Source organism: Brienomyrus brachyistius, chromosome 4 (assembly GCF_023856365.1).
Source record: "Brienomyrus brachyistius isolate T26 chromosome 4, BBRACH_0.4, whole genome shotgun sequence".
Lineage (NCBI taxonomy): Eukaryota > Metazoa > Chordata > Actinopteri > Osteoglossiformes > Mormyridae > Brienomyrus > Brienomyrus brachyistius.
The window spans coordinates 6,893,778-6,919,371 of NC_064536.1; the positions used below are offsets into that span (position 1 = coordinate 6,893,778).

Genomic DNA, 25,594 nt, shown 5'->3' on the forward strand with positions numbered 1-25,594 from the left:
CCACAGATCACCTGTATCCTAACAGACTGGCATTATGAAAAATAAATTCTAGATCCTGAAGGTCCCAGCGGCAGCCCATCCATGACCTAATATCTGGTTTGATTTTGTGTTTCTGTATCTGCCGAAATGGACGGCCTTCACACTTTCTTGTCCCTGGCATTGGAGGCTAGAACAGAAAGGCTACATCATTCATAATATTCCATGGGGGGGGGTTCTCTCATCTCAGGTGGACCCAATGCTGAAGGGAACCTGAACATTTAATTTTCACGCTTAACCAACCAGAGCGACACTGGTCCCGACGAGCAGAACCCCAAGTGACCTGTTAAAAAGAGACAGTGAAAGGTGGCCACAAGGCCCATGCGCAAAACGTTCCAAAGGAGCCCGAAGGCTGATCTCCCCCAGGAGACCCACCCCCCACCCCCCACCCCCAGTCCAGGTTCAAAACAGGTCTTTGTTTTATATTAGTCAGGAATGACCGCAAACAGCCATGAGTTGGCAAGATTCGATCTTCCAGCTGGAGTCCTTCTGATGCTGTAAGAGATCAGGAACAACGCAGGTTTTCTTCTGCAGAGTTTCCACCTGGAGTGAAGTGCAAGAGGCATTCAGCCTCCTGGCACCGAGCAGAACTGGTGAGGCAGACGCACGTCACCGAACACGGGAGCGGCTCTCCGAACCAGACCTCATAGTTTATGTCGCCTCTATATCTCCGTCCGCCTTGCGGTTCACACATCTTGTGATCTTCTTCCCAAAATGTACTTTCTGCTGCGTCTACCCACTGATGCCAAGCTCACAAGCCTTTTCTACCCACTACACATGCTTCTAGAACCTTCCTTCCCGTCACAAATCTACACACGCCGAGTGCTGCGTGGTGCCCCTGGTATGTGATCTCGCTGACCTTCTCCCGAAATCCGTCCTGTGAGTCAAGAACGCTTTTTTTTTTCCCTTTATGCCAGTTCAACACATTGTTGCGTATTTCACTAAGGCGGGTTTGAAACAAACATGTTTTGTAAAACGCTTCAAGGACAAATGCAAGCGGTAAAACATGCATCAGTATTTATGTACCTTTTGACAAGGACTTGTCAGACTAAAAAAAAAAAATCTATAGCAGTATTGTCCAGGGAACAAAATAAAGAAAAAGGGAATTAGTTTAGACAGAATCAGAGTCAGCCAGGCTGACATGCCAGACCCTAAGTGAGCAGGCCATACGTTTTTCTCTTGGAGATCCTTCACATTTGTTAAGTTGCCCTAAACACAGCCCACAGCTCCTCCCCCTTTACTTCATGCTTGCGGTTTTCACATCCATCCACTGCAGCAGCTCTGTGTTGCTGCTAATTACCCCCAACTAGAGGAGCAGTGACCCCCCCGGGCATCAGTGATGAATGGACAGTTTGTCTGGAGATTGCTGGTGTCACTGGTGGCTTTTGTCTCCAGCAGGAGTTTTAAGAACACTAAGAAGAACCGTCCCTCCCCAATTCTCTATGCGGCCCTTTTTTGTTTCCCAAGAGGCTAATTAAACTGTTCAGTGCCCCCCCCGGAATGAGTCACCCTCCGATTTGCTCTGAAAAGCCCTCACTAATGCATGGACAATGGCAGCAATGTTAAAAAACACAGAGTACCATGCAAAAGTCTTAGGGCGTCGGAGAAAATGCCGTTCGAATTGCATTTAAGATGGTGTAAAACTACAGCTTTCTGTCTGTCCGTGTGTGTCAGTTTAGCCATTTCTCAGTCTCTCCTTAAGTCACCCCAGAATTTGCTGATTAATACAGCCATCTGTTTGGTGGAACAGGACCACTAGCACACCCCGTTTAGCCAGTCGGTACCTCACGAAGTAAATGAACTAATTAAGTTAATTAATTAAGCGGTGCTGAAATTTAGCAAACACATGGCACCCCAGAGCAGAGGTTTGGCATCCAAAGCAGTGGTCGTCCAGCCAGCAGAGTCATCAGGAACTTTTTGGAGAAATTCACATTACATTTTATTATACTACTGTTTATTTATAATTTAAAGTTAATCAGTTAGTCTTTTCCTGGCAAACATGTACTCTCTGCCCAGATAAATTGCGTTAAAATTGATTTTCTTTGGCGACCTAAGACTCCTGGACAGTACTGTGAGTGCTGAGTCCTGTGGGGGGGGGGGGGGGGGGGATTGGGGGAGAGGACAAATGAGGACCTGGGGGGGTGGAGTCAGGCAGGACAGAAGGCTCAGCCATGGACGCTGGTAGGGTTAGGGTAAACGCACACGGTGTGAATAGCCTGGTTTCCAGGGTAACGACATTAACGATGCCTTCTGGTTAAACGGTATATTACCTTTCACTGTTCGCTTTCCAGGTTATGGATCATGCTGTATTAATTAACAGCCAGGAGAGCGGAGCACAGCCTACTCCGAATATGGAAAATATGGCTCATTAAAAGTACTGGCCTTTAAAGGTGTCTATACAGAATGAGGCCCTACAGATCTGCAAACATTTATTCTTTACATCTGTTCACTACATCATGGAAAAGCCATATGAGGAAGAAAACATGTTACGGATAAAGAATTCCCTGTACCAGCTGCAAATGCAAACCTATATATTCCCATTCACTAATTAATCAGCTAATTCGATTGGTTAATTATAAATGAATCATGCATCCTTCATGGACTCTGATAGGACAGACAGTTACAGGTTGAAATGCAGGTCGATTATGGCCTGACCGAGAAAGCGGACGGCGGACAGACGGACGAGTGCGGGAGGTGAATTTACGTGTCACCCGTCTTTTCAGGACAGAGCAGCATGAAGAAAGGTAAGACAAAATAAGACTTTATTCATCTCAGAGGAAATTGCTGCACCAAGACAAAGTCCTGACTTTGCAGAACTAAAAGACAGAGCTTTAAAATGCCAAAAATAAAGTATACAACATAAAACAATAAATACAATATAATACAAAATAAATTATGGAATACAGGTATGATACAAGCGGAACACAATACATGTACAGTATAATACAAATATAAAACAGGATAAAAAGGTCGGGATTGTGTCTAAATTGGGTGTGTACATGTGCGAAAGGTTTAAACAAGGCAGGGGTGTTGGACGGGGGCCCAGTATTTAAAGGGGCCCAGGTCTACATAAAATTATGTGTGTGTGTGTGTGTGTCAAACTACCAACAAGCAAAGGAACAGAACCACCGCAGGGATGCCTGGATCTGCCAATTTACCCTCAGGCCTGATTGAATTTACTCCTGTATGTAAGCAAGGAGCGCGAGTCAGACGAATGACATCAGCGTGTGACGTCACCTAGGTAACCTGGGACAGGCACGCGGCCGCATGGCCACACGTAGGCTCACACACACAGACCGACATTCTCACACTTCGGTGCATTTTAAGTGAAGCGGATTCAAACATATTCATATGTGGGTAAAGACCTGCGTCACATATGCATGTTACAGACGCCGTCCTCCCTTACAGAGAAAGCCTGAGAAATTCAACTCCCGATTTCCTGATGTGGAAGCCGGCCACATTGCTGCAAGCGATACTGGAGATGTTTCCCACGACCGGCCATCGATGTGACCACCGAAAAGATCCCAGCGGTGGCTCTAGCCCTTACCGTTTGTCCTCAGCCGATATTTTAAATCCTCATTTCCAGGACCATCACCCCTGCCCCCACTTTTGGTCGAGGCGGTAGTCTGTTATTTTCCATTTGATAATTTTATCCTATTGGGTTTTTCACTCAGACCATCACAAATGACTTACTGGAATTGTTAAAGATTGTCTTTCCTGTGTCAAGTTATACTTGCAAAAGCCTGTGTCCTGGTTGACAGTCCCAGGTTTGGTGAATATCCTAATATGGAAATTGAAGGACGAAAGACCCTTAAATATAAATATATTGCAATTTTTAATGCATTGTTAATAGACTCATAAATGATTCTAAGCGAATATATCTAGGGATTTTGGAACGTATGTCTGAAATGAACACAACAGGAGATCTCTTTAGTGGCACAGATTTTGTTCAGAGTGTCCCGGAGTCTGCAGAACTCTGTTAATTTCTATCTGTATTTCATTTGGCACCACTAAATGTGCCAAAAGGATTATGGGTAAACGTGCCAAACGGATTATGGAGGACCCCTCACCTCCCGCGCATGGTCCATTTCAGCTGCTTCCCTCTAGTGTACCACACAGATCAGTCTCCACAAAAGCAACACGCTTCGAGAACAGCTTATGCCCCCGTGCAATCAGACTCCTTGACAGCTCAATCTGCTTGCAATCTCACAATACTGCAACATTTGCACCGTTTCAAAGTTTACATTCGCATCAGCACAGACCCCCTGACAACCTGCTCGCACATAATAATTGCATGTTATATATGTCCCGTGTCTGTCATGCATATGTCTAGATGTGTGATGTCTGCGTTAGCGTTCTGCACTGCACACAATCTAGAATCTGCGCAAACTGCCATATTAATCATTTACCTTGCATTTACACCTCTCTGCTGTGTATCTTGCGTCTCGTATTTCTGCTTCCTCCGTGTTATGCCCTAATCGTTAGTTTTCTGTTGTCGCTCCGTGCCAATAATAATTTCCACCAGCCTCAGTCGTGTGGTAATAAAGATCCTGATCGACCAGATGGCCGTCGTTCCCTCTCACTGCGCAGTGTCGGGTAGCTTGGGGCCTGCTGATCACGGGAAAAAACTGCACCTCTGGGCTTGGGTCGGGGGGGGGGGGGGGGTGGGGGTACCTCTGCCAGCTGAAATGACTCTGCCCGGGCAGAGGTGATGAGTCAGGGACGTGGCTTCCTACCCACCCCCCAGAAGTGCTGAGTATTGTCCTTTATAGCTCTTTGTACAATCTTGAGGCTGAAGGCCTTTTATTGCAACATTCAGATCACCACTGGCCAGCCCTGAAGCCTGGGGGGGAGAGGGAGGGGGATTTTAGTGCATTAATAGTGGATGTACAATTTTACTCAGGTTCATCACTATTAAATATTGAAATCAGCACATATTATTATTATGGCAAGTAAAAATGGGTCCGTTCTATCTACCATAAAGCTGAAAAAAAAACCGCTACCAAATTTTTGTCCAAAATTTCATTCTCATATCACAGCCTGAATGTGTCTGTGAGTACATATTGACATTAATTCTATTAGAGTTTTTCATCCATTCATTCTGCCAAACGTCAGCATGAATTTACCTGCCAAGCTGTCGGGGAAAGCATCTTAGCTCAGTGGCCACGCTTCGTAGAGTTTTCAAGGTAAATGGTCGACTAATAGCCGATTCGAATTCTAGGTTACGGTCTCACCTGTGAGCAGAGCGTGATCGACCTCAATGGACACCAGAGCAGAGGATGGTGGAGATGGTAAATTAACTGGTTGATCTCACTCCACTGCTGCCTACGGAGATCACCACTGGCCGTCGGCCCGGTAACTGCCATGACCCTGCCACTTCCTGCTCAGTTCCACCCCTGACCTCCATCTCAGTCAGTCTGCCCTTTCCGCATAGCTGCCTGGTCCTGCCTCCCTAGGATGCTCTGCCCAAGCCAAGTGCCCCCGCAGCAGTGCAGCCAGCAGTCCAGCAGCCTGCTCCAGCACATTCGATAGGACGCCAATCTGTCATGAACCTTACACTGAAAGGTTCATCTGACACGTGTAATTGGACGAACAGCATGGAAGTAGCCAATCGCTTTTGCGCGGAGTACCATGTGGTCTGGACCTCAATCCGGCTCCCCAAGTGGCTTTGGTAAGGCCAGTTGATAAGCCTCTGCTCCAAGGCTGGCTTCTTTAATCATCGTTACTGCACACTGGGGTGTCAGAGAGGTGTGGATATCCTGGCAGATTCAGGGGGCCTCCACTTAACAGGGACCCTTGGACACATAAAAATTAGGGTACTTCATTCTGCTAATACATGAGAAGCACATTCTGGAAAACATTTATTAAGACCGAGTTTCAGCGTTGATATCCTGTTTGATATCTAGCGATGTTATAATTCCGTGTAAAAATGAATAAGAAATCCACATCATTTTCACTTTATTGAAGAATTTCTTGCAATTAGATAGAGCTCTGTGGCTGGCACACTGGGGGGGGGGTGGGTGGTTGGGTTGATACATTTGAAAGAGGAAGTGACCTCACACCGCCAGCCGTGCCACTCTCTCTACAGTGGTTCGAAGTGAAACTTCATTCGGGGACTGCATGGAGGAAGTGGAGCAGACCCGAGGCAGGACCTGTGCCAGCGACGGCAGCGAAGTTGCCAGGCGAATAAGGGAGGGAGGGAGAAGGGGCAAGTCAAAGATCGGTGACTGGCCAAGACCCCTGATATGTCTCCCAGGGTCGTCTGGCACAGGGCTGCTGAAGAATGCTTCTGAGTGACAAGGGGTTAGACACATGGCTTAGATGGATAAATAAACACTGCAGAGGTCTGATAGACAACTACTAGTTGGAGGCAAAGTCCGTTTCCTCTGGACTCCCCATCTTACTATGATGACCCCATTTGAACCGGACCATAATGCAAGGATTAATTTGTGCATGCGGCGACTGGACGGGCACTGCATCTCACTGCACGCCGACTCTCCCTCGCGGGCATGAGCAGTTCGTGGCCCTGTGGTTTCCCTTCTGCAAAAACAAAAAACATGGCATGGATTTATCTGAAGGTGAAGAACCATTTGAAACGCTGAGATCGAAATTTGGCGGGCGAAAGACCGTAAAACACGGGCCGAAAACGTCTTCAGTGGCCTGATTCCAGTTCAGTTTGATCTGGATCCTCAAACAATAAAGCCTCGTTAAAAGATAAATAAATAAATAAATCTGCATGCACTTTCTGCCGGGACATCATAGAGATTTAACTTTAAATGAGAAAATGACTTACTCTGATGCAGCCTGAAACGCAGAGCAGGCAATTTCACTGAAGCCTGTTTTGAGTTACCATTGTATAAAAGCAGCTTAGCAGCACAGTTTCCGACATAAGTCCATACAGATTCTAAAGGGGACACTTTGTATGAATTTCTGGGAAAGACTTTTCCTATCTTTCACCAGCTATTGAAAATACAGTGACTGGTGTTTTATTTAAGCATATTGTTGCTTATTTTAGCTGACTGCGTGTAACTGTTTTTGATGAATGGACTTTATTAAACCGGTTGCTGGAGTGACCTCTTCAGCAGTACAGATGCTATTTACTTCTGCAGTGCAGTATTTATGAGATTTTGCACCTCTGGAAAACGGTCTGGTTTTTATTTCATTTCCATTATATCACTTTGGCCAGCAAACAGAGGACACAAAACACACAACCGTGAAGAGCAAAAAAGCTAAGCATTAATGATGAACGGGCCATTTTATGCTATATTATTGCAACAGCGGTAAAAGTTGCGTTATCTCCACAATAGCGCATTAAGAGGAATCTCACATGGGTGCCTTGGAGCGTATTTCAATCGGTTGTGTTTCTGCCAGCAATTCTGCCATTGAAAAAGGTGTCAACCACGTATAAACTACAATGACTTTGCACTGTTAATTTCGTCTTTTTTGCAGCGTACCCTCTGACTTGCGATTCCATCATGACAGCTGCAGTGAAAATAGTTGCGCCATTCCTCTTTAACGCCTGGTGCGATTTCACTGCATTCTAGTAACAGAGGGGAAATAACCGAGTTGCTAGGTGACATCACAAATAAGTTTAGGTTTGTCGCCGGGTACTTAACTTCTGTTAGTGGCAGGAAACCTCAAAATACCCAAGACTGCAATGTTTACACCCGTCTCCATGGTACCAAGTTACGACAGTGTTAGACAATATATGATCAGGAACTTTTCTAAATCAGAAGAGCGCGTGCATTATGCATTAATTGATCCCAAATGTTTATCAGAAAACAATGCATATATTTATTATCCTTTGCAAAATGACAACTCATATTCAATATTGCATCGTAACTGCACGCTGCATTTTTAATTCATTTGAAAGAAATTACTTCTTCCATCTTAAGCTGAAATATTAAATCCGATTGTACGTCGGAGACTAATGGATATCTGCAGCTGATGAGCACCAAAACAGCCCCGTCCATCAGTTATGCTTCAACTAACCTCCCGGTTACTCCTACTTCAGATAAATGAATATGCACTTATTTCGCAGATAACGTGTGCAGGGGGTTGGGTCTACAGGGCTATGAGAAGGTGGGGATTAAGCACTCTCAGCTCCGAAGTCGCCCAGGACCAGATAACAGGCTCCTCTTCATGCCACTCAAACACCCCGCTGGGTTATGACTATAAAGGCGACTTCTTCCTGCGAATCGTCCTTCTTCGGGCAACCAAGGGGATCGTTGGTGCGTTTGAGTAGAGGACCATACGACAGAAAACTTTTCTACCTTTTTCAGAAGAGCAAAGGATTACAAAATGGCTTACAGGAAAACGCAATCTTCTTACAAGAAGATGTTCGGCGGCGATAAGCCCGTCACGGTTCGGTCCAGCATTTCTAGCCGCAGTTACTCCGGCCCGGTGCGCTCCAGGGGGTCCTGGAATTTATCCGCACCCCCGACCATCTACGCCTCCAGCTCCTCCAGGCTGCGCAGCAGCGCGCCGCTGCCCAAGCTCGCCTCCGAAAGTATCGACTTCACCATCGCCGATGCCATCAACACCGAGTTCAAGACCAACCGCACCAACGAGAAGGCGCAGATGCAGCACCTGAACGACAGGTTCGCCAGCTACATTGAGAAGGTTCGATTCCTGGAACAGCAGAATAAGATCCTGCATGGAGAACTGGAGCAGCTCCGGGGAAAGGGCACGTCCCGCATAGGGGACCTCTACGAGGAGGAGATGCGGGAGCTACGGCGACAGGTGGACCAGCTCACCAACGAAAAGGCCAGGGTGGAAGTGGACCGGGACAACCTGGTCGAGGACATCGAAAGAATTAAAGAGAAGTACTGACTTTTCTCTTTACCAAACTTTTGTGTGTGCTCTGCAGCTGTAGTTATACAGAAGCGCACGAAGTATATGCAGGTCTATGATAAATGATCGCGTCTGACTGCACAAATACTATTAGTACCTGCATTTAATTCATTTAGATATATTAATTTGTGGGGCTGTTTTTTAGATGACGAAGGCTAAAGAATGTTTAGGAATAATAATTATTGTTATTGCTATCTAAATCATTATACAATACGTTATTTACACTCGGGACGTATTAGAATTTCTGACTCGACTTTTAAAGCGGCCCTGGGATCGTAACTGCCTTTTGCTTTGCTTTAGGCTGCAGGAGGAAGTGATTCAACGTGAGGAGGCTGAAAATACCATGCAGAGCTTCAGACAGGTATGACGGCGTCACAAAGTGGCAGCGGTTATCTAAATCCCCGCTAAACTGAGGTACGGCGAAGATCGCTAACTTGATTAGTTAAAGGGCTATTCTCGTAGACTGCCTCTAGCACGAGTATTTTCTGGTTTACTCTGGTGATGTGTGAATATTTATTTAGGTGTTTACAAGAAAAGAACCCCCAAACTACTGACGTATTTAGAGGTGAAATGTTTTCAAGAATTAAAAAAAGAAGTACAGAACAGGACTCAGAACCTACTCAGATAGGCTTACTACTGACTTATACAAGAAAATTGAAAGTTTAATAGTCGAGTAAAGCAACGAATGAAACCCAACCATAAGTCCTTTTTTAAAAAAAATATTTCCCGGGTGGTTGCAGTCAGCTGTACAGGGGAGAGCAGTCAGCTGTACAGGGGAGAGCAGTCAGCTATACTGGGCAGTCATCCTGGAGGATTGTTTACAAGGAACAACTGTGAGCTCATCCAGAGTCACAGTATAACTGGCACTGGTCTTATGAAACCCAGGATTTTCGAAAATTGCACACTGGTGTCTGGTCAGGGGTAACAGTGCAAAGAAAAAACAGGGGGCGTGGCCAGGGCAGTGCAGGGCGGGGCTTATATGAACCAGTTAACTGGCGCTTATCTGCTTCTGGTGTCTTTATTCTGACATTTTCAGTGAACAGTACCTGTGAAGTTTGTAGCAAAATGGAGGAATGTGATAGTCAGGGGTGTGATGTAAGTGATCATTGACGGCATCCCTTCCTTGTCTCTGTCATGCAGGATGTGGACAATGCTTCCCTGGCCCGCCTGGACCTGGAGCGCAAGGTGGAGTCTCTGCAGGATGAAATAATCTTTCTGAAGAAGCTCCATGATGAGGTAGGCCATTGAAACACCTCCTTCATGCTAGCTCTTCCCCACCTTGGACCCTCCCTGCTCTAACCTGCCCCCTCCAGGCTAACCACACCCCTTCCAAACCATGACAATGCGTCACTCACTCCGTACACCACACCCATGTCTGACCATGCTCCTCCCACTTGCCACACCATGCCCATGCCTGGAAATGCTCCGCCCACTCCCTACACCATGCCCATGCCTGACAATGCTCTGCCTACTCCCCACACCACACCCATGCCTGACAATGCTCTACCTACTCCCCACACCACACCCATGCCTGACAATGCTCTGCCCACTCCCAACACCACACCCATGCCTGACGATGCTCTGCCCACTCCCCACACCACACCCATGCCTGACAATGCTCCGCCCACTCCCCACACCACGCCCATGCCTGACAATGCTCTGCCCACTCCCAATACCACCATGCCCATGCCTGACAATGCTCCGCCCACTCCCCACACTACACCCATGCCTGACAATGCTCCGCCCACTCCCCACACCACACCCATGCTTGACAATGCTCCGCCCACTCCCTACACCACACCCATGCCTGACAATGCTCCGCCCACTCCTCAAACCACACCCTTGCCTGACAATGCTCCGCCCACTCCCTACACCACACCCATGCCTGACAATGCTCCGCCCACTCCTCAAACCACACCCTTGCCTGACAATGCTCCGCCCGCTCCCTACACCACACCCATGCCTGACAATGCTCCGCCCACTCCCCATTCCACCATGCCCGCTCCTGCCCCAACTTTCCTCACACCGCATTTGGCACTGGCTAAGCTGAGTTCCCCCTTGGTGCTGGTGCAGAAGGTGGTAGACCCCCTCTCAGAGGGGCTGGGATGAGCTGAGCTGAGCTGCCCTCAACCTTGCCCCTACCCCTGCACAGGAACTGGCTGAGATGCAGACCCAGGTACAGGACCAGCACGTGCAGATGGACATGGAGGTGGTCAAGCCCGATCTGACCACCGCTCTGCGTGATGTCCGGGTGCAGTATGAGAACCTGGCAGCCAAGAACCTGCAGGAGTCTGAGGACTGGTACAAGTCCAAGGTGAGCTACTCTTTTCCTCTGTTGCCCCATTTTTTATTCTCTGGTCTCTCATCTCTCCATTCCACTCTGTCATTTTTGTTTTACTCTCAGGGGCAATTCCTATTTTCTTAAGCTGGGAGGCATAATTCATACAAACCCTTATCATTAGCCAATGACATGTTTTGAATCGGTGACAGGGGAGGCGGGCACTCCGGGGGCCAATCAGCTTTCAGCTTGGGCCAGTGCCCCCTTGACCCCGCCCCTCTATACACCCCTGCTCACTTTTACTCTCTTCCTCCTGTTCTCTCCTTCTCCTCCCTGCATCAGCCTGTCAGACATATGGCCCTGACACAGAGCTGACAGCCTTCTTTTGAATGTCAATTTATTGTGCATGTTCAATATGAACATTGCTGTTTTCAGTTTTTTGCCATTAAAAAGCATATCAAATACCAATTCTCTATGTGCTCTTATTTTTCACAATGCTGCTGGTTATATGGTTGACCCATTAAACTCATTAACTACAGCAGCCTTAAGGCAGGCAGAGACCATGCTGGTGCCCCCTTCCCCTCCCAAACTTTCACCTCCTTCTCATCCACAGTACAACGATCTCTCTGAGGCAGCGGCCCGCAACGCGGAGGCCATCCGGCAGGCCAAGCAGGAGGCCAACGACTACCGGCGGCAGGTGCAGACGCTCACCTGCGAGGTGGACGCCCTCAAGGGGATGGTGAGTGCCCCCCCTCCCATCCCGCTGCCGTTTTCCTGGAGCAGAGGCTCCCAAAGATTTGCATTTTTTTGTCGCAGTCATAGGTGCTTCTATACCCTAGGGTGAGGTGGAGGGATTTAGCATCTCGTATTTCATTCGGGCCCCAAAGGTTCAAATGCGAGAAATGCCCCCTGGTTATAGTGATCGGTGTGTGATCATTTTCTATTAAATTTAAACTCTAAATGACAGAAGTGTGACAAACCGTATTCAGATACGCGTGTATTACAATCTCCAGTCTTTAGAAACATTTATTCGGATTCAAATATGTTAGGATCACTTTGCCAGGTGCTGTTATTTGGCGATACTCACATGGGGTAGAAACTGCAGCTAAGCTCAGTTCAGTGTCGAACGTAAAACAGTCATAGCACAGGATGCTAACGATTAGCATTAGTGAAGATCGAGACACCCACAACTTGGCAACCGTGGTACAATCTAAAGGCAGGGTCCCACCCCTAACCCTAAACTTTAATGCCCCAAATACCCATCGACTACTAGAACAAATCCCTGGAGCGTCAAATGAGGGAGGTGGAGGAGAACTTCTCCATGGAGGCCAATAACTACCAGGACACCATCGCGCGTCTGGAGGAGGACATCCACAACATGAAGGACGAGATGGCGCGCCACCTGCGCGAGTACCAGGACCTGCTCAACGTCAAGATGGCGCTGGATATTGAGATCGCCACCTACAGGAAGCTGCTGGAGGGCGAGGAAAACCGGTGAGGTCATACACTGAGCATAATGCTGTGAATATAGGTTGTTGGTGCATCAACGCAAAAGAAAATCGCCAGCAAATAGATTATAAAATACGAAAATCACATTATCTCCACTACCCTGTACAGGAAAAGACGGTGCAAGATCATGGATGAGCATTGCTTTTCAATGCTTGCAGTCAGAAATCTCATATAAGTGCATAATGTAGTGCAATATTGTAAAAATCATTCATTTGTTTGTTACTTTGTGTTACTATACTTAGTATGCATTCTAGAAGCCTAATCAATGTGGTGAAACTTGAGATTCTTTGCATTTTAATAGCTGTGAATGTGCAGTATATCTGCACACAAAGAGCACGTTCTCCGAGTTACACTTCTCCTCTTCTCTGCTTTCCCCCGTAGCATCAGCACTCCTCTGCCCAATTTTGCCGCTTTCAACCTGAAAGGTACCTCTCCCCCGCGTCCTATTTCATTTAAAGCTAAAGCTAATTTCTTATGGTGCCAGCGGAGGACGGACTGTTCCGTGAGTCACCACGCCACCTTATCTGTCCGTACAGATGCCATCGTTGAGGCCAAGCCTATGATTGACAGCTATACAACCAAGAAGGTTGTTATTAAGACCATTGAGACCAGAGATGGTGAGGTAAGGACGTCACGTCAGGCCCCATCACGATGAAACTCCAATCTGATAAAAAATAACGGAATACAGATGTCTACAAGATGATACACAGATTAAAAAAACAACCAGTGATGATAAATGTGTAATAGCACGCAGATTGTGCAAAAAAATATGCATGCATAGGCTGAAAAACTTAAAATAGGACAGATATTTGTAAACGACAATCTTCCATTTGTTCCCGAGTCTTGATTCTTCCATTTGCGGAAATGCGGAAGTGAAAGAAATAAGTGAGTGACATTTGGGGCGCGTGGGTTAGAGAGTGACACACATGAGAGGAGCCATGGACAAAAGGTGGAGGGAACCGGGGAGGTCTGTGCCTTCGCTGCTGTAGACCTCCCAGCCAACATCTAACCCTCTTCCCCACCCCCGCCTCGACGCCGAACAGGTGCTCAACGAGTCGACCCACGATGACCTGGAGTGACCCCTCGGCACATGGAGCGCGAGGAGATGGCAACTGTGAAAAAGCAGCGATGGAGGACACGCACTTCCAGAGGGAGAGCAAGAACTAGGAAAGAAAACTACGTTTTAAAGATGAAATAACACAGAAAAAGCTTTAAAGTGCCTTCTGTTAGGTGTAGGTGCTGTAGGCATGAACTATAGCTTTGAAGAACAATCCTTATAGCAAAATTTATATTCAGACACAGAATAAATACCAAATACACAACAGCAATATTTTCTGCGGTAGTAGACATTTTCATTGAGAGCTTTTTGTTGCCACACAGAGCACAACAAACTGTACACCAATAAACCTTTGAAAAAAACATCACCGTTTCTTTAAAGTAACTGTCCTCTATTAGTGTGAATCATCCAAGACAAAATTCTGAGCTGTCTATTTGAGGAAGGAGTCAGATGGTCTAATGAAGCTAAATAATGCACTTTGTGTGGGACTTTTACGGCCTAAAAATAGGGCTTTGGGCTTCTTGAAACTCTGGCTTTATTCAGCACAATAAAGATTTGTTATTCAGTCAGCTGTCCCCCTGACACGCTCTTGCCTGATAGCCAAATCACATAGGATGCACATTTAATCGAGTTACACTCTGCAACTTGCCTGTCGAGCAGCTGGAGCGAGATTCTAAGGTGTCTTGCCCTAAAATAAAATGCAGACTGTTCTCAAGTACAAAACCACGTACAGGTGGCACGATAGCTCACACCTCTGGGACCAGGGTGTGAGTCTCTGCCAGGGTTCCATGTGTGTGGAGTTTGCATGTTCTCTCCGTGTCATGGTGGGGTTCCCGCCCAGTGCCCTGTGAGGCGATGATGCCCCATCCTGGGTTGTTCCCTGCCTTGTACCTGTAGCCTCCAACACAGGCTCTGGAAAATAGATGGATAGGTTATATGTCAAACAGAAAGCTCACATTTTGATGCATAAAAAAAGGTTTGTTTGTGGTGCAATGAAATAAAATATACCGCTTGATTAATCCAAATGGCAATTAAGATGTCCAATAAAGATTTTTTTTTTTTTTTTAATCAAAGTTACAGATGCATCTTAATAATGAGGCAGATTCTAGGACAATTGGGGCAAAACCTACTGTGCTTTTCTCCCCAGGCAGTTAACCTAACATCCATAATTTGTGGGTCACTGACATACAGAGGACGTTAAAATCAAATCACCAGCAACGGTTCCAAGAATTTGGCAACAACCAATAATCATCAGACCATTTTGTCACATGACCACAACTCAGAAGTGTGAATATGTTCATCCAGCTAGCAATAAAATCTTAAGTAGCTGATAGAAAGACTTTTTCCTGCCTGATGAATAGAATGGATTGAGGGGTTTTTACTGCCTGAGTCATCTAACGGGCACGCCATAACGCTCTATACAAGGAGGCGTGGGAAAAGCCAAGACAATCGATGGGACGAGCCGTCACATAATTAAAGATCGTTCTGATAATATGAGGCACGCATTGTGAACTAATGCAATTAAACCCTAGACAGAAGAGTACAGAGAGAACGAGAGAGAGAGAGAGAGAGAGAGAGGGAGAAAGAGCTGATATCATGATTTTAGGTCACTGCTGAATGAAGCCTGTCAGCCTGCAGTTGACATGCATAATATGTGTATGTATGCAGAGACACATTGACATAGCCAGAGGACCCTGTGCAATTTGACTTATTGGGGGGGGGGGGTTAAAAATGTCATTAAATAAAGTTATAAAGTGGTCCTGTGTGTGTCTATGTGTCTGGGTGACAGGGGGTGTTTTCTCGCATTATGGTTGTCTTATGTAGGACAGTAATGTGACAGTTGTTAAAATCATTATCTGTAGTTTTATGCGGGAGCATAAAAGTCAGGCTTACAGAGAGCCCGATAGTTAAGTCTTGCTCTGACTCCGCTGTCCCATGTGTTAATCCCAGGCACTCAAGAACGCTGAGTGGCATCCTTTGTCCAAAAGGCCACCCTTCTCTGCCCCCCATAACACGGCATGACCGTCACAAGACGTGTGACTCATGCTGAACCGCAGAATCCTGAAACAGACGCGATGCTTCAAGCGCATTTGAAAACCAACATTTCATGCCCCAATTCTCTTGATAAGACAACAGCTTCGAGACCCCCACCCCCCCCCCACCCCCCACTGGTCTTACAGTAAGTATGAAACTGTGGAATGGCCACACCCCAACAAGTCAGAAACATGCCCAATCAGGTCAGTCCACTTAGTGCATGATGCTCACCCTACAGTCGAAAGCTTACAGTGTTCATTTTAATCCCAAAATTCAGCCCACATTAAAGTAAAACTGAATCGGCAACTAGAAAATAAATAATACAATGAAACAAATTAAAATGACATACAGCTAAATGTTCTTTTATGTTATGTTCACTATGGGAGCTTTTCCATCTCATGTACGACTTCAAGTAGCCTAATTCATGCCCATAGACCAAAGCTGTGCAGCTCTTACATTCATTTTATAAGGCCGCCCTCCACTGGCAGCACCTGGAACTGTAAGATGTTGCGACAATATTGCATACAATTAGACACATTCATACGATTAGACACATTAAGCGGTTCTACACCCTTCTATTTTTTGTCTCACTTCACCTGAAAAATAGTTTTGCTAAAATCATTTAGCGATTCGTACCGCATTTTCGCATCGCCAGTTCGACGAACTGTACTATGTGGAGCCCCCTCCACTCTGCAAATTAAAATCACGGGTGTACCGTCCCGTATTTCTTTAGGATCCACGTACAAATGCATGTTATAGTACATAAATATACAATAATAAACCTTGTAACTTAAAGAGCTCCGGGGTTTTTGCCTATGGCCTTTGCTGAGTGTGTGTCACTTGGATGCTTTTCGCAAATCGGTAGGCTCAGCGGATGTGTGCGGAAGTGCTTCTTTTTCCCAATTCTGGTTTTGTTTGTCAACCGCTCTGTGGTTCCTGAGATTCATGGTTTCTTTTTTTCCAGTCATAATGCTGATGAGACTGCTGTCCATGGTACTACAGCCCCCCCCTACTGCCTGAAGCGGTGCTATGTGGACAGCTGCTTAAGATTAGGAACTTCCTATTGGCTGGACAGGCTCTGATTGTAAAGCGTCACATGGTTCTGGACTTCCTATTGGTTGGCTGGGTGCTGATTGGACAATGCTTATGGTTTCATGATTTTTGCCTGAGATAGTTGTGGCCGCACCTATGATCAGTATGAATTACTATGGACCAAGCCGATCACTGCTTTTTGAGACGCATGCGGTCAGATGAAGACCAAGCCAACATAAGATCTCGAAAATGAGTTGTCAGTGCAAATTATTTCCAGGTTTTGTTGACGAAGCATGTCCTCAGTGTTTTAATGTAGAGTATTATTTTTTTTCTCATAAAACGTGAAACATTAATTTATACTCATATAGTTGGTGAAGAAGCCAATTTTAAATGCGGTAGGAGTATAGCAGAACTAGTGAGTACTCTGCACCCAGCCCATCTCCATGCCGCTGATCAAAGAGCAATCACGCTGTTTTTTTTTAGAGTTGTGTAATCTGTTTGCATCGACCGCTGAGATTAGACCGCCTACCCTTGGGTATCGCTCAGCGCGTCTGCCAGCGCCCTGCTCCACACCAGCTTCCTAATTTTGCCGTTGCTTTGACATTGTTCCCAACTCGCCGTCCGACGCAGTTACCATACATGTCACTTTTAAGTGGCATCCCAAGGGTTGTTCTCGCCTTACATTTTGCTAATAAATTGCTTATTATTCCGGCAACAAGACTAGCATGTTAATAACAACCAGGGGGACTGCGTTCAAGGACAAACCATTAAAAAATATTACAGGAACTGTACCTTTTGTACGCTACCAGTTCTTACCACGTATAGTCTTTGTTGGCACTATTAATAATTAATTGATATACGGTTAATATTAGGTTATACTAGACTAACTGATTAGTTAATAATAGATGCAAAACGCAGTGTTTGCAAGGATATTCAAACCAGAGATGTTACATATTTATACTTTTAATAATTAATAACCGAATTATTATGCGTTTTGTGCACTTTAATTAAACACAGACTGTTTAGCAGTCTTAAAATATGAAATAGAGACTTGTGTTGGGGTGAAGTACCAGGAAAGTGCCGGGCCCCCCTCTCTCCGTCCGCTTTCAATGAGACTCGGCAGACTAATTACAAGCGGTTGTTTGCGTCAGTCATCCGACCGGCGGGAGTTGGCTTAGCCGGGTGGAAACTAAAGCACAACTTCTATGCGACTGCATCCGATGCGACCGAAGGGACAGCGGCTTTCCCGAGCTGCGAGTGAGGAATACATCGCCAAGAGAGGGGAATCCGAGAGTAGCGCGTCATTTCAATAATGAAGGAAACGGATCTCAGCGCTCAAACAGGCTGAGAAGGAAATACAGCCTATAGAAAATACGAAAATATATCTGTAATCGTTGAAGCTGTAGGCTACAGGTCTTATAATACATAGCTAATGATCGCACAAGACAGATCCTGTGCGCAGCAATTTAAACAGCAAACTTTAAATGGAGGATCTTTCCATTTAATCCAACTTCATCAGCTCATCAGGGTGCACAGCCATGGGCTCCGTCACATCGGCGCTGACTAAAGCCAAGAACTCCACTGTCAAGGTGTCATCCGAGCTGCAGCACGACCGGGAGCGAAGCCGCTCGGTGCGAGGGAAGAGGAGTGCGGCTCGGGCTGCCGCGCTTCCAGATCAGCCGCCGCCTGGAGCACGAAACACGCCGATGGCATCGCCCACCGATGGCATCGCTGCACGTAAGTCACTCACAGTATGTGGATGTCAGGAGACGCGCTAAACAACTTCTTGAAGGAGCCTAGGTATTGGCAGGAGTGAAGTCCTCTTAACTTAATTTTACTTCGTTTTGGTCGGTTCATAGACCGATACGTGTAAATTAGATTATATATATATTAAACCCTCTTTAAAGCCCTACGCATTTGTATGCATCACAAAACATAATTTTGGGGAATAAGACTGAATAATATCTATATACCAAGCAAGAATTGCGTGCCCAAAAACTTCTGTTTTAGTCATTATGCGTCTTTATCGGCTATATTTACAAGTAGTTTGCAACTCGTGTCAAGTTTAATCCCAACAAATTATTCGGGAAATAAATGTAGGATACGGTCTTCTTGAAGATACTGTGATTCAGAAATGGCGAAAACGGCATAGCGATGCAGTACCTTGTGTAATCACTCACAGCACTGCTGCTGTTACGTTGGCCTATATAGCCCATATAAGCATAAGTAATGTTAACTGAGAAAAGACACATTTTAAGGAATTAACGATTTGGGTTTTCGTGCGTATATTGGGACGTGGCGGAAATCAGGGCTGTGATGTTCATTCATTGAACGGGCAGTCCTTTGAAGGTCAGACCGTGGAAAAACAGTAAATATATGCATTGCCTATTTCTCAGCCTCCGTGATGACAGGACCCTTCTCTTTGATGCGGCAATAAAAGACTCTCTTTACCTCAGGTTAAATAATAATGATTCATGTTGCTATTCTGAAAACCACCGCATTCTGAGACATGAGTTTTGGGGTCTATAGCTTTCCGGCTGACTTCCACAGACAGTTTTCCCTCCTCCTGCATTAAAACCTGGCTTCTCATCAACACTTTTTCGGCTGTCTATACTGTGTGTGTGTTTCTGCTAAGAAGCTTTGGGCTCAACACCTTTCACTTATCGAGATAATGCTAAAACACAAATGATGTAGAATCGTTAAAAAGGAAAGAGACTACTCTGGCTGTATAGACCTTACTTCAGATTTTAGATCATTAGGCGTGAGATCGTCTTCGGAGACCGACTGTCCCAGTGAACCAACATCCAAGACGCTTCCCGATTTTGATGGGGACGGCATTGCAGCCACGTATCAGTTGGAGTACAGGCAGGGTAGCTCTTTAACGAAAGGAGGTATTTGTAGAACAAAAACGGGAGATAGGGTACGGTTCTACGGGGCCAAGAAGGGATGCTCCAATGAGGGTGATAAAAAAAATGAGGATACATGAAAAGTGGGCATTAATAAAATATCCCTTTAATCAAGAGCAAGTTTCTAAATTAAAAAATGTTTGGATTCGTTATGGCATAATACAGACTCAGTCTTTTATAGGGTCATTTGACATGCTCATAAACAAGGTTACAACTTTTACAGCCGTTCAGAGAGAGGCCCAGTTCTCTAAAAAGCGTACTTTATAACATTATGTCGTCCTTTAAATAGTTTAAACTGAGCTGGGTGAGCGCAGGCCTGTAAGAACAGCGCCCCCCACCCTGTGGTGAGGGCGAACTACTGCACGGCCCGACCCCACCTGACTCATCAACTTCCCAATAGGAGAACCTCTCCACTTGACAGTACCTAAAATATCATCCCGCTGCCCCATGGGGGCTACCTCCGGCAGCACGACCCCCCCCCCAAGGGCAGGCAGTTGCCTTGGTGGCGAGCTGGCTGGAGAGGGGGGAGCGGCTGCGGGGCCGCCCGCCTCAGAGGCAGACTCGTCAGCAGTAGGAAACCAGCAGACACCTATATTTATAGCCTGACAGGAGCACCAGAGACTCTGAGTGAAACAACACGTTTCCTCTGCAGACACATCAATATCAGTCCTGCTCCAGCGTTTGTATTCCTGAACTACAGGTAAAAGCGTATCGACAAAGACAGAAAAAAGAGACATGCTTACACCAGCGAATGAAAACTCATAAACAGGCATTTTTTTTCCTTTCCTGTGCTACTTATTTCTCTTGTGAGGATCACCCTACAGCCCCAGGTGAACTAAGCTCATTCCTGCCCCCTGCTGGGGACTCCTCGACAAAAAAAAAAAAAACACAAGCGTGTCAACACACCCACGCCGTGCCACCCTGTCATTTCCGCCCGTGGGAGCTATCCCCACGTCCCCGAGAGCAGGGCGGCCACCGCATATGAAAAGTGCCTGATTACACGTATCGCTCCGTGTCGTCGTGCGATCAGCTTTAACGAGCTGACGGCGTGTAATTAGTCTGTCTCCGGACCAACACGTAGATGCTCATTACAGAGAGGAGGAACAACCCGTAAATTAATGCATGCGGTAAAACTGCTCGCTTGCTGCAGGTTTGTTACATCCATATGCATCAGCTGTAAAGATCCATCATTCCCATGTACGGTTATATGAATTGGACCGCAACGATCAGATAAAAAAAAAAATTAATGTATGTGGAGTCATGAAATGTAATTACTGAGCACATGGCACATCGCCAGGTGGTTAAAGAGCCAGGAGCTTTATTTAGCTTAAGTCCCACGACAGCGTGCTGTTGTACAATAGTGCCAGTACCTAATTTAAAGGTCAAGCCTGTAAACGAATGGGGAAAAGGTACGATGAAACCAGTTAGGCGTCTTTAAGTGAAAAGACGACAAATCGCTTTTCTCTATCTAGGTCGGTCTCCTCTCTGCCTCCCTTCTGACAGCGCGTGCGTGGTTTGTAAATATCCCCGACTTCATGCATTTCTCTGGAAGCCTTTATCATTCTTTAATGCTGATTTTATTAGTGAACCCTCACTTTGCAAAGGCTAAATCTCTGTCAAATAAGGGTGCGCATCCAGTTTAACTGAATATTCAAGTGACCGCCTGGAAGGGCCCCCGATCCGAATGAAAGCACGCATTGGGTTTCGGGAAAGCTTTCAACCACGGCTGGACAACATTTACCGCCCTTGATTCGGGGGTGGGCAGCTATTGGAAAATGACGCGCTGCGATTTTTTACATTTTCCATTATGCCAATAAAGCAATAAAGATAAATATGTTGCTAAAATACCAGTTGCTAATATAAAACAGGCTGGCGGGGCAAGTAAAATATGAAACGTAAATTTAAACGGGATTCACACCAAGAGCAACAGACTTTCAACTTAAAACCTTTGGCTTAAATCATCTTCTTTGCTCTGCGCTACATTGTCATTGCGGTGACCATAGACTGTAGAGCTACCTATTGCCAGGATGTTATAGCCAATCAAAAAATAAGGAACCAACTACGGCCAATTACATTGTTAGAAATCATGGAGAAATACGTTGGCAAAAAAAGAAACCGTATTTTTGCGATTGGTTCAGAGGGAAAAGCATGAGGTAGAGCAGACAACAAGAAAATAAGTTTAATTGCTTACTTTGTTTTTGGGTGGGCAGGGCGGTTATATGGGTCCACCCTTCTGACGCACCTGCGGCGCGTTTTTGAAACGGGAATTAATTTAATTCCTTTCAAATCTAAGAACATGACTTTGAACAGTACAAAGTGTAAGAACTGGACCAACGGTGAAAACATTATTTTACTGGGATACTTTCACGTGAGCAACGCGTTTTTTTCCCCTGTAAAATACACCAGAGATGAATTGAGTTAAATGCAAAAATTTGTCTCGTTTGATAAAAAAAAAAGCGCGTGCAGAATAGTCAGAATAAAGATGCGTCCATGTCGGAAAGACCCGTCGATTCATTGCTACAAAAGGAGAACAAATGTCACTCTCGTCATTGCATTTATAAAACATACCAAGCCTATAGTTACTATATAGGCAATGTTGACCTTATGTCGACTAAACATAACGGACTTTAAATGTATTACTTAATTTTACATAATTAGTTTATTTTCAAGTTTATTTTCGGAGGTAGGCTTGGGTCTCTAGTCTAGTCAAGTAAAAACTAGTCTAGGTGGAATATTAACACCCATGACTAAATAAAGCGTTACATCTTAAACTATTTTAACGTGCGTGTTCAGTAAAACGAAAGCCGGTGTCTAAAAGTGCCAATCTTATGAATAGCGCCATCTAGTGGAAGTGCAGGCAATTTACTGAACTTGATGCGTCTATTTTATGTATTAATTAGCGAGCTTTCTGTGGCAGTGCTGCTCTGAAGCTATTATAAAAAACGATGTCTGGCTTACAAGCAAATTGCTAATTTAGAGAGGTGGACAGATTGCTGAAGGTAGGAAAGGTTGATGAGTAAAGTGGACGATTGACTGTCGGGTAGCAGTGCTGAGCAATCTGAGACTGGGAGTTGAAAGGGGAAATGAGTGTGATCGTGTCTTTACACGCCAGCCCAGGCAGTGTCTCACTCCTGTCACTCCGGGAGGACAGGAAGGATGGGGGGTATTCAGCGGCTTATGTGATGCGGTGGGTGGGCGCTTTCATTCCGAGACAAAGCATGATGGAAATATCAAGTTAAGACGTGTGACACGGCAAAAGGTTGTTATTTAGCGACTGACAGACACTTTGCATTTATTTTTTCTTGCGCACTTGTCATAATTCCAATTAAAGCTGTTTGCAAATCTCCGTCGTCCCGATTGTGTTTGTTCGGTGGCTGAATGAATAACCAAGAATGGCAAAAATAAAGCAAAAATAAGTAAATAAAAAGACTTTGTGCGGACTTGGCGCCATTCTTTGTCGATTCTAGGAGTGTTCCTTCCTAACGTTATTCGGAATGAAATGGTTGGCGAAACTAAAAAAAAAGGTCCTGTCATCAGAGAGCCGTAACCTATTACGCTGCTTCATAAACCCAAATTACTTATAACCAAAGGTAAATTATCTGTGCCACTAGTCGGGTGCCAAATGAACACTTTACTATGGATCGCAATTGATGCAGTAACAATTTTATGTTACCACTGTGAGTCATTATGACTTTGTTGTAAATTACAAAAGAACGCAGTTTTACTCGCTACCTGAAGTAAATCTCCAGTTTCTATGGAGACATGAAAGGGGGATGAACTAAAGGGCGGTTTACCTTTTGAGGCTGCTAGAATGGCATCTCCTTTCTAACCGCTTTGGGTACAACAAAGTTATTTTTTAGCGGTAATGAATGGATGTACTGGAACCTGTCTACCAGCTATTCATCCAGCAGACTCAAGTGCTTTGATTGATCACAGGATGGTTTAACGGATGATAAGACGTTTCAGAATAACGGAATAACTTTACCGTGGCAAAAGGACTTGGGGGGGGCTATTCAGGCGTTAGATAAAAGTAAATGTTTAAACATAACTTTCCCGTATAGTCTGCATCTGTAGCCAAAACATCGGTAACCACGCGGAGGACTTGAACAACACTGAACAGTAATTAGCTTGCGCAGTCATATTAAGGGATGTAAGAAAAATAGATTTCGTGTCAGAATTCACTGTTATGCTGGTTTCAACCGCCGGTTTTTGGTCAGATTTTATATATATATATATATATATATATATATATATATATATATATATATATATATATATATATATATATATAACTACTTGACAGATGGTCCACACCACACCATATTGATCAGATCTGCGCAGAGCTCTTGCAAAGATATGGAAACACGTGCCAAGGAGACGGAGTTTGCAGCTTCATGGCAGCAGCCATCGTGCATGCTGTGTGTCCAGCCGGGCCAGCAATCGTTGTTCGCCGCATCTTTGGCCGGCTGGCTGGCTCACGGTCCCTTTGAACCCGGCTTTTGAGTACATGCCCACCGATTTGTGCGCCTGTCGCAGAAAGAGCCCCAGGCAGCCGGCGCTGGCGGCCGTGGAGACAGCATCTTGGGCAGATTGCGTTCGCATAACGACGTTACCTATTTGACGGATTCTCTTTTATTGTTAAATTGTTTAAATTAATTTAAGCTTTGTCTAATGCTAATGAGAGGCTCTTTATAGATGGTTATTTCCCAGTCATTTTCAGTCTTCAATATCATCATTTTGGGAGCTAACTTCGAGGCATAATCTCCAGCTAAGGGGAGCTAAGATTCAGGCATTGTTGCCGCACTTGCTTTCGAATTTAAAACATGAAATGAAACCCTTGCCTTTCTTTTTTATTAAAGAATAAGACCTGAAACAGTCCGATCCCAGTTTTGCAGCATTCCAGCACTAACAGGATCAGGGCCTTGTTCAAAATCTCCTGTTAAAAATCGAGCCTGTCTGTACCGGCGACCATCAAAGTATGGCGGTAGGCGGCTCTTTCTCTGTAATCGAGATGAAAGGTAAGCATTTCAGCGTGGCATGAGGCTGCCTCTGTCCCAATCATCTGCCTCAAGAGGAGAGTGACCAGTGTCTGCCTTAGTCTGTCAGATTCAAACATGAAGCCAGTATGTCCACAGTGTGTAGGCGATTGGTGTAGAAAGATGAACCATCCATCCATTTTCCAAACCACTTACCGTTCTGGGTCGCGGGGGGCTCCAGAGTCCATCCTGGAAGCTACAGGCACAAGGTGGGGAACAACCCAGATTGGAGGGGGGGGCACACCTATGGGCATTTTTTTTTGTAACTTCAATGAGCCTCAGCATGTCTTTGGATTGTAGGAGAGGAGATACCAGAGTACCTGGAGGAAACCCCACAACAACATGGGGAGAACATGCAAACTCCACACACATGTAACCCAGGCAGAGGCCCAAACCCAGGTCCCAGAGCTCACCAAACATTTATTTGTTCTCGGTGATAACTGCCCAGAAGCTATGTGGCTCAGTATAACCTATAGCGTGATTTAGCATAGCATGTCAGAGTTAGCCTGAACTAGCATAACATTAGCATGACGTACAGCAGCGTTAACTTCAGTTAGCATCTGGTGTGACACTCACGCTTTCAGACTCTCACGCAAGAAATCTTATAGCAGATCTATATTATTCTATTACAAACCTAAAATCAGCTATATGTTGGGGTACTTTGCAAACCTACGAACTATTTACAAGGTAATAAAAACTGTAACATACGTGTAAATGCGTGTGCAGACTTAACTCGAATTGAAAATCTCCCACCAGGCTACAGACCAAAGTTGGGAACCTTGATGGCATGTGCAACAGAGTCAGCCTGAGTTAGTATAACACGTGCACCAGAAGACAATCTGTATAACAGCTA

General features: G+C 45.4%; 2 protein-coding genes across 2 annotated transcripts in view; both read left to right on the plus strand.

The window, feature by feature from the left end:
* Positions 1–8,181: 8,181 nt before the first annotated feature.
* Positions 8,182–14,097, plus strand: LOC125740269 (vimentin-like). Its single transcript, XM_049011181.1, has 9 exons — positions 8,182–8,861; positions 9,190–9,250; positions 10,030–10,125; positions 11,042–11,203; positions 11,781–11,906; positions 12,441–12,661; positions 13,058–13,101; positions 13,213–13,298; positions 13,720–14,097. Exons 1-9 carry the CDS (start codon positions 8,338–8,340, stop codon positions 13,753–13,755), a joined length of 1,356 nt encoding a protein of 451 aa, XP_048867138.1. The 5' UTR covers positions 8,182–8,337; the 3' UTR covers positions 13,756–14,097.
* Positions 14,098–17,990: 3,893 nt separating this feature from the next.
* Positions 17,991–25,594, plus strand: part of pde1cb (phosphodiesterase 1C, calmodulin-dependent b) — a 59,813-nt gene continuing 52,209 nt past the window's right edge. The window contains exon 1 of the mRNA XM_049012230.1: positions 17,991–18,536. Within this exon, the coding sequence (XP_048868187.1) occupies positions 18,338–18,536 (199 nt within the window). The 5' untranslated portion in view covers positions 17,991–18,337. The remainder of the gene's footprint in view (positions 18,537–25,594) is intronic.

Bases quoted from the DNA above. Each gene is read 5' to 3' on its own strand.
- LOC125740269 (XM_049011181.1), top strand. From the start codon at position 8,338: ATGGCTTACAGGAAAACGCAATCTTCTTACAAGAAGATGTTCGGCGGC. The intron at 11,204-11,780 runs GTGAGCTACTCT...TCTCATCCACAG, and splicing joins AGGACTGGTACAAGTCCAAG to TACAACGATCTCTCTGAGGC. The intron at 13,102-13,212 runs GTACCTCTCCCC...CTGTCCGTACAG, and splicing joins TGCCGCTTTCAACCTGAAAG to ATGCCATCGTTGAGGCCAAG.